This window comes from Penaeus chinensis, chromosome 35 (assembly GCF_019202785.1).
Source record: "Penaeus chinensis breed Huanghai No. 1 chromosome 35, ASM1920278v2, whole genome shotgun sequence".
Taxonomy (NCBI): domain Eukaryota; kingdom Metazoa; phylum Arthropoda; class Malacostraca; order Decapoda; family Penaeidae; genus Penaeus; species Penaeus chinensis.
This window is the reverse complement of record NC_061853.1, coordinates 11,440,293-11,450,292: the sequence shown is the minus strand read 5'-3', so window position 1 is coordinate 11,450,292 and position 10,000 is coordinate 11,440,293. Positions and strand designations below refer to the sequence as shown.

Here is a 10,000-nt window from a genome sequence, read left to right as displayed (position 1 = left end):
GCCTTCTCCTACTGTTACGTACCCCCCATTGCTGATTAAACTCAGTTACATTTAGGATAATGCAAATAACATATTAAATATGAAAAGATTGCATAATAGGAGTGCTGGTCATTAAAATTAAAATTATAATACTGAAATATAAAGAATGATTTAGAAATAAAATGCTTGAAAATGACGAGATGTAGGGTTGATGTTCACTGATGATTTTTTCCATCCTTGGCTGTATTGAGGCTACTGCAGTGATCAGGCTTTGTTCCAGGTTGACATTTAATTTGTTTCTCTGTTTTGATTTGATAACACTCATTGCGGAGAAAGACACCTCACTAAGGTAAGTAGATCCAAAGGGAAGTTTTTCTAAGGCCATTTTTCCTAAGTCTGGGTGCTCCTTCTTCACAGAGCTCCAGAAGCGAGTGACATTTGATCTCTCAAATAACAGTTTTAGGCCACAGTCCACACGCACTTCTATCAGTGTTTCCTGAAGGCAAATAGGAAGCGTCTTTTCTTGTTCAGATAAGAGGAATGGATTTCTAATCCAGTCCAGCTGTACTGATTGTTCATGTATGCCAGGAAAGTAAGACTTAAAAGCACTGATAAGGTTGGTCAAATGCTCCACAATGACTGGTTTCACAGTGTCTTTCTCATAATTGTTATCGGAAAAGTAGGCATCTGACAGAGGAAAGCATGTAAAATATCCCCCTGAGCATGTCTCCTTCCACAGCCCTAATTTCTTTTGAAAACCAGCAACTTTGTCATACAGGTTGAGAATGTTTGTGTCCTTACCTTGCAGAGACATATTTAACTCATTCAGTTTGCTGAATATGTCTGTAAGATATGCCAGTTGTGCAACCCAAGTAGTGTTTTCAAAAAATGTGGCAAAAGGAGACCCATGTTCTGATAAGAATGAAGCTACCTCATCTCGCAACTCAAACAATCTGGCGGGTATCCTCCCACGCGACAGCCAGCGCACATCTTCGTGTAGTAATAACTCTGTGTGCTCTGACCCCATGCTTTCACACAGTCTGTGAAACAGACGAGTATCAAGTGGCCTTGACTTGATAATGTTGATTACTTTGACGGCGTCATTCAGAATCTCGTGCAACTGTGAACTCATTTTATTTGATGCTAAAGATTCTCTGTGAATGATGCAATGAGTCCATTCCACATCAGGATTTTCCTTTTTAATCCTTGCCACCAGTCCCTTCACCTTGCCAGTCATTGATGCGGCGGCATCTGTACACATACTCATGCAAGATTTCCAGCTAAGCCCTTGTTCAGTGAAGAACTGATTAATGACATTGAAAATAGCTTCCCCTGTTGTGTGCTCTTCAAATTTTTTACAAAATAATATGTGTTCCTTGATATCATCTTCATCAATATATCTCACAAATGAGACAAGTTGAGCTTGCCCACTGATGTCAGTTGATTCGTCAACTTGGAGAGAAAATGACTGGCTTGCCTTCAGTTTATTCACAACTTGATCCTGAATATCGGCACTCATTTCACTTACCCTGCGAGAGACAGTTTGGTGTGATAAAGGAACTCCTTTTAGTTGGTCAGCTGTCTTTTTATCCAGCATTATTTCAGCCATCATACCTGCAGCTGGCCAAATAAGTTCTTCAGCAATATTGAATGGCTTTTTGGCTTTAGCAATTAATAGAGATACAGCTAAAGATGCTTTCAGAGCCTTCTCTAAAGTTGTGGTGGGTTTCTGAAGTACTTTTTGGGAGCCCTGAAAATCAGAGAGCTTTCTTTTGAAGAATTCTGCCGGTTTACCAACATGACACTGGTGTTTTGTTTTCTGGCCAGCCTCTCCCCACAAAAGAAGCACAAAGCTTCTGGAGGATCAGAATTCGTAGCAGTAAATCCCAAAAGCACATAATCTTCCTTGAACTGCCGTTTTTTAGAAAGATCTGTCTTCTTTTTCTTTGCACCTGTTTGATTTCCTTCATCTGCGTCACCACTGCGGCTGCAGCAACTGTCACGTTTTAGCCATCTATCCATTATTGCTGTTAACGAGCAACTGCGTCTATAAGCTTTCAAAAACAGACACGCACACTCTGACGCCTAAGACAAAACTGAGCAACAGTGAGTGGTTCCTCAGTTGTCAGCAATCCTCTCGTACACGTACAGTACACGAACAATTATTGGGTACCCGTCCATCCCCCTCCCTTTGCTTTCATAGAAAATGGGAAGTTTCTGCTGTGTGTGTGTGTGTGTGTGTGCATCGTCTTTTCACGTACCCCAGTTTGGACAACACTGTCCTAGGTCGTCCCACGAGCCTCCTTCACGAAGGATTGACTCGCAGAGAGACAACCTGAAGGGCAGGTCATCCACAGGGAAATGAGCTAGGTGCCCATATAGCCTGAGTTGGTGATCTCGGATTATGCAGGTAAAGGTCCCCTGCCTGTTTCATGGTGTAGCTGTCAGTTGGAAACAGAGTCTGCCAACTGTACCCCATGATCCGGTGAAGAGACTTATTACAAAAAGCATCAAGACGAGACTCCAAGGCACTAGATAGCATCCAGGTTTCTATTATATGGAGCAAAACAGGCAGCATCAAGGCCTTGAAAACACTTAGTTTGGTCCTCCATAGGTACTAACATCTCCAAATGTTCTTGTTGATCGAGTTCATGGCTCGTGCCGCCAAACCAATCCGCCCTCAACGTCCTGAATCTTGGTCTTGGTCCAGGAGACCTCTAGGCTCAAGGGCTTCGCCTCATTGCTAAATACATCAAGAGCCGCCACCAGTGATTCCAGAAACTCAGATAGGACAGCAACATCATTGGCAAAGTCAAGGTCTGAGACTTTGATATTGCCCACTGTTGCTCCACACTGACTTTGGATAGTAGCTCGGCCCATTATCCAGTTCATGCAGGTGTTGAAAAGTGTTGGTGGAAGGACACAGTCTGGCCTCACCCCTGAATTACAGGGAAGAAGTTAGACAGGCCCCTACCACACTTTACAACACTTTCAGTATCGGTATATTGGCTTATTCTTAGACCAATAATCCGTGTCGGAAATCCCTTTAGTCTCAGAATCACCCATAGCAATTCTCGATGCACCAAGTCAACCGTCTTCTTGAGGTCGATGTAGGCTGCAAGCAACCCACAACCGAACTCATGATGGCATTCCACAGTTACTTGAAATGCTAGGTGAACTTGCCACGAGTGAATCTAGACTCCTCCGACCTCTGGTGCTCTTTCAGAAAAAAATGTGGGTAAACACCTTGCCTGTTATACTGGGCGGTATAATGCTACAGTAGTTGCAACAGTCCAAACGATCCCCTTTCCCCTTCCAGAGAGGGATGACCATTCTCCTCAACAGGTCAAGGAGAATGCATCCAGACTGCTAGATGGCAGTCAAGACTGCATGCAAGCCCTGTGCCATAGGTTCATCCCTAGCCTTTAGCAGTTCACAAACCCTAACATAATCTGAGATGATCTGTCCATCCACTAAGCTATCTGTAGACATCTGTAAGGAGAGCTTAGTGTTCAATTTTCTCAGGGCTTGGTAGGCAGGGCGAAAATTGTTTACCAAGAAATGGCCTTCGACCTCCTCAGCAAAATTCCTGTTCCTTGTCCCTTCTTAGCAGTGTCCGAGACCTTCCCACCAAAGAGCGATGCAAGTTCCAATCGCCATTCAGCCAAGCCATGTGACTTGCTTCAGTGGCCTCCAGTATCACCAAAGAGATGAAATTCTGCCTTGCCCCTGGGTGTATGCCAATGGACTCCTACACTGCTTCGAGTGTTTTGCTCTTGAAGGGCTCCCATATAGCAATTGGGTCAATCAGGTCTTCAAGTTATGTGGATTGAGACTACTGTGGCTAACCCATGGGCACACTCCTCTCTTTCTGTCCGAGAGAAACACCCTAAATGGGCAACTGGAGGGACAAGGAGTTTTGAAGTGGACCCGCAGGGTAGCCACTACCAGCTTATGATCAGTGCCACAGAAGTCGGTATTCCGGTAAACCGTACAATTCCGAAAGATTCTCCTTCAAGTACTGACAAGAATGTGGTCGATCTTGGCCACAGGACTTGTATCACTATACCATGTCCATCGATGTAAGTTGCTTATACCAGGAGCCAAAAATCCTCAGTTTCTGGGACCAAGCAAAGTTCCAGAGAAGGCGGCTGTTCTTGCTGCTATAGGGGCTGCCAGACTTCTTGTTGCCAGCTTGATCACAGATGGATACTGCATTGAAGTCGCCCAGAACAATGCGAAGGTCTCGCCATGGATGCGAGTTTGGCATAGAACGCTTCTTTCACATCGAGTTTGCAAACATTGGTAGGAGTGTATACAACAATAAGAGACATGAAGCCAAAAGCATGCATCAGTCTCAGAGCCATAATACGCTCATCATCATCAGGGTTGAAGTCAGCTGGAGATGGCAATGGCGATTCCCTGGAGGTGATGACTATCGGCCCGACCAGTAGGTGTATCCACCTATACTGATCATGCCACTGCCAGGTCTTCTCACCTCCAAGAGGGCAGTCACCTTAACTCCCAACCACTCCATTTCCCTTGATAGGAAAGATAACTGCTTGTCCTTCCTCACGGACCAAATGTTCCAAGTGCCTACCCAGATAGCTAGCCTGAGGTTAAGCCTTGGGCAGTTGCTCCGGGTTGATGCCAACTGCCAATGCTGTCCCAAATAAAGAGGGTCGGCAGGCTGTGAGGCCTGTCTACCTGTGGGGTTCCCTTGAGCTTTGCCCGACAGGCCTCATACTAGGTTGGTGCCTACCAGGGCACAGGCAATAAAAATAACTCTCATTCCAATCCTGCGCCCCAACATTTGCCCTCCCTATGGAACCTACAGCCTGCCTCACTTGCTGAGTGGGTGGGAAAGCATCCCTCTCCCCAGCATATCTTTTTATTATAGAAATTGCTGGTGAGTTAAAAGATATAATCCGTGAAATGGTGTTTGGTCAATTGTTGATGCTTGCTGTGCTCACTAAAGAGGAAGTGGAAAATAATTTATCTGATGTGACAGTGAGACATCAGATTGTTCTTGAATTTCAGAAGCTTGAGGTGGAAAACTTGAGAGGAGAAAACAAGTGTATGCACCTCAGAGCATGATTCGTGTGACTCAAGGATTCATCTGAAAGAGCCCATTTGTTCCTAGATTCTGTGAGCAGGAGCCAGAGTATTTTTTCGCCCACTTCGAATGTAGTGCTCATTTGCATATGTAGCCCCAGGATAAATGAATCTTGCTGATTGACAACACTTTAATAGGTAGAGCTCAGGAGGTATTTTTGGCACTTGATCTTACACAATCCTTTGACTATAATGTTATAATGCAAGCAATTTTAGATGTGTGTAAAAAGTGCCAGAAGCAAGAATTTCATAACAGCCGCAAAGCTACTGGCCAAACATGTAGAGTTTGTAAGACTCAAAGAAATGTTGTGCTGTAAATGAGTTGAAAGTCAATTTTCATCCCGTGAATATGAACGATTCATAAAGGTATTCATACTAGAGGAGGTAAAAAATTGTATGCCATTGAGAGTCTGTTGCCACATAAAAGAGAAAGGATTAACTACTTTGTCTTAAGTTGGTAAGCCTCCTGCTAACTTCTACCTGACTAATCCTCAAATTAATTACAGATCACGAGAATCGGTACCCCACCCTAACCCTTCCAGAAATGTTCCTCCAGGGTCTGAGAAACTAGGGCTTGGGGAGACGGAAACGTCTTATGCCCGAGGTCCCTCTCGGCCTATAAACCTTGGTAAAGCTGAAAAAAAAAAAAAATTATGTCATTATTGCACGGAAGTAGGCCACTCGATTTCTGACTACTTTAGATTAATTCATAAGTGTTCAGATGATGCTAAACCTAAAATGCATATTAGCATGAACAATGAATCCATAGCAATCCCTAAAGATATTCAAGATAATTCTGATGAAACCAATATCATTAATCAAAGAAAGCAGATGAAGTAAATCCTTCATTCCTTCCATTCCGTTCCACAGATTTTATTGGTATGGTAGAGGAGCCTTACCTTGTGGGACTCAGATACAGAACTTTCATTGATTTGCTAGCATGATGTCCAAAGTCCAGAATGTTATACTATGAGAAAGTTCTGGTGGGTGGCTTTATGGGGACAGCTATCTGTATGATATATCTCAAGACAGATTTAGTGAACGGTCCAGTAAGACTTGGGGTAGTATATTATATTCTTGCTAAGTGTATATCTGTAATAATGGGCAATGATCTCACAGGTAGTAGAATGTGGCCTTGCCCAGTAGTCACATCATGTCCCCCGAATGAGAATAATGCCAAAGAATTGGAACTAAAGTATCCACAGCTCTTCCCAGCATGTGCGATCACACGTACCATGAGTAAAATAGCCACAAATTCAAAAGCGGCAGAATCATCTGTTATTGAGAATGAGGACACTTCACTCTGAAGGATTTTTTAAAGGATTCTGATAAGATGGTGATATCCGCTAAATCTGAGGGGATTATTCTATTGAAAGGTAACCAGTTACAAGGGATGAACGTATAGCAGAACAAAATAATGATCCAGATTTAGCCAAATTTTATGGTGATTTAGTGGATGAAAATGAGACCAGGAATTTTAATGCTTAAACTCAAGAATTTTAATGTTCCTTCAGATGTAATATTATCTTTTGCATATGATTTATGTGGTCATTTAGGTGTAACTAAGACATATCTCGAAGCTCTAGCTCATTTCTATTGGCCAGGGCCTGATTCGTTCAAGTTTAAGTCCATGGGCGTCTTCAGTTCTAGTTCCGAAAGCAGGTGGGCCATTTTATCTATGTTTTGATTACTGAAAATTTAATGTAGTAACAGTACCAGAATTCCTTCCCTCTTTGGAGGATGGAGGATATAAGAGGCGACCTTGGGAAGGCTAGGTATCTTTCCAAGCTAGACCTTTTACAGGGTTACTTCCAGGTGTTCCTTAGTGAGAAAGCCAGACCAATATCTGCCTTTGTCACACCCATGGGACTTTATGAATTCACCGTCCTCCCATTTGGAACGCGGAACGCCCCTGCAACCTTCCAGTGGCTAATGAACTTCCTAATTGCTGATTTAGAAGGTATAAGATGTTACCTTGACCTGGTGGTCTGGAGCTCATCTTGGATCACTTGATTCGACTTCGTGCCCTTTTCTCCACTCTTGAGTTAACCTTGAGTGAGTATGGCCACGCCCACGTCATCTTCCTGGGCCATGTGGTGGAGCAGGGCCAATTAACTCCTGTTCGGCGAAGATTGAGACTGTTCAGCAATATCAAGCTCCCTCTACATACGATTTATTGGCCTGGCTGGCAATAAATCTACATGCAAAAGTCTGCAAGAATTTTGCCCAGGTTTCTACTCCCCTAGCGGACTTGCTCAGTACTAAGAGGACATCCACGTGGACGCCGGAATGTCAAACAGCATTTGAAAATTTGATAAAACATGCTGACAAATGCTGCAGTGCTGCAAGCCCCTGACCTGCGTCAACCGTTTAGCATTCACGAGGATGCCAGTGATGCCGGCATTGGAGCAGTGTTGCTTCAAGCTGGCCCAGTGAAGTGTTACACCCTGTGCGCTACTTGTTATTTAGATATAAGCCCTATCAAACATCTTATGCCACCGTTGAAAAGGAGGCTTTTGGCTTAAAAGTGGCATTAGAAAAGTTTAAAGTTTACCTACTAAGCAACCAGGTATCCCACTGAAATATTCGCAGATCACAATCCACTTCGGTTTATTGAAAGTGTAAAATTCAAGAATATGAGAGTTCTAAGATGGGCTTTTGACAACCATATAATATCAAAATTACTTATATAAAATGAAAAGAAAACATTATTGCAGATGCTCTCTCCAGGGCTTAAACACTGTCAAATGTCAAGCGCCTTGCTTAGACACCAGCACTGCTGCGCATGCGCGTGAGCTGATGATGAGGTGGTGACTCGAGTGTTCACTCTCTTCCCCGGGCGCCGCTCCTCCACTTAAGACCGCTGTTGTGCTTTCACATAATTTCTTCAGGTTTGTTTTGCCTTTGATAGGATGAGGGTTAATTAAAGTTTACAGGATTATGTGGACTTTAAAAGGGTAAGATTGGTGATGGTTTCTTTGTTTTCTTTGTAAATATATTCCGTAAGTAAATAAGCAATTATGTTTTTTTTTTTTTTACTTTATTTTTTCTTTAGAATGAAGTTGCAGTTAAATTAAGTTCCGAAAAACATTGACATAAGGGATAGAAGATGCATAAAAATAATACTTATGACCATATGATATACAAAATACTTAATTTACTGTCTAAATAACTAAATGGAAACGTCATCTAAAAAAAGGTATAATAACGAGGTAAAGAAACATGCTGAAACCTAACGATGATTGTGCATTCTGTGTAACTGGCCACTGCTCGTTGATGCACTCTGGTCGTGATAATATATATATGTATATATACTATATATATTATATATATATATATGTATATTTATATATTTATATATACATATACATACATATATATATATATATATATATATATATATATATATATATATATATATATATATACACACTTATATATACACACACGTTTATACATACAGTGTAGTATATATGCGCACACACACACACACACACACACACACACACACACACACACACACACACACACACACACATACACACACACACACACACACACACACACACACACACACACACACACACACACAAGTATATACATATATATATATATATATATATATATATATACTGAGATAGGGAAACATTGTCATGAACAGAGGAAAAAAATACACTCACAGATATATGAAATCGTACGTACATTTATGCATACACACACGTATATAAATTAATAAACACACATAAACACACACACACACTCGAAAACTTACACACATAAATATGTGCTCATATATGAGTAGATGCTTGACCACAGATATATAAAGATGCAATTTTCTCAATTAAATCATATTTGGTTAAACAGAATATAAAGAATGTAAGAAAAAAAAAAAAAAATCCGATATGCTTTTCACCTCCACTTTTCCTTCTTAATTATGTTGTTCATTTTAAAATGGGAAAATGCGTTGAGTTTTTTTATGCATGGCCGAGATAGTTCACGGCTGTTCCAATTTGAGAATCATTGTTCCAGTGCAAAGGGTAATTCCATGCAGAAATCATACCGCGCTTTGATTTTGAAAAGGGAAAAGTTCTGGCCTCGCTGAATAAGGATGTATTTCATGGAGTGTAAAACCTACGCGGAATATTTTAATAAATGGGATAATTTTCTTGTAGGTTTGGCAGTCTGTGAGGATGAAAGAACATAATGCACACGCACACACACACATGAGCATGTAAATCTCGCTCCTGACCTTCCATTTATTTGTCTATACATCTATCTATATCTATATAATTCTCTAACTATCTGTTTTTTTCTACCTACCTACCTGCCTATCTACACACAAACACACAAACTCACACACACACACACACACACACACACACACACACACACACACACACACACACACACACACACAGATCTCTCTCTCTCTCTCTCTCTCTCTCTATCTCTCTCTCTCTCTCTCTCTCTCTCTCTCTCTCTCTCTCTCTCTCTCTCTCTATATATATATATATATATATATATATATATACACCTAGCAGGCCCGTACGTTGCTACTCCCAAATCCACACTCGGCAGGGCCATCCCTGCTGGAGGAACTCACTAGTGGCATCCCATCTAAATTACCCCCCCCCCCCCCGCCTACGCCAGTAGCTGGGGGGAAATTCTACCTCTCAGTCAAAAAACATGGCTGTACAAACACAGCAACGCCCCTGGTTACGGCAGCGTACAGGTTCGCTCCAGAGCAGAGGGTGCTAAAAATCCCGTTTAAGACAGGCCGCCCCACGTTGATGAACCTTTGCACATATAAGGACCATGAGAACTGAATCCGAATTTACTAGGAACTCTCTTTTATTAAATGGGATGTTGTAGGACTTTGTGGAGTTAGAAAATACTAAATGAAGGA

At 41.8% G+C, this 10,000-nt stretch overlaps 1 protein-coding gene across 1 annotated transcript in view; it reads right to left on the bottom strand.

Annotated features, from left to right (window-relative positions):
* Nucleotides 1-2,458, bottom strand: part of LOC125044059 (protein FAM200A-like) — a 2,654-nt gene extending 196 nt beyond the window's left edge. The window contains exons 1-4 of the mRNA XM_047640504.1: nt 2,454-2,458; nt 2,241-2,314; nt 1,774-2,006; nt 236-1,729 (exon numbers count right to left, since the gene is read on the bottom strand). Coding sequence (XP_047496460.1) covers nt 236-1,729; nt 1,774-2,006; nt 2,241-2,314; nt 2,454-2,458 — 1,806 coding nt within the window. The remainder of the gene's footprint in view (nt 1-235; nt 1,730-1,773; nt 2,007-2,240; nt 2,315-2,453) is intronic.
* Nucleotides 2,459-10,000: the final 7,542 nt, after the last annotated feature.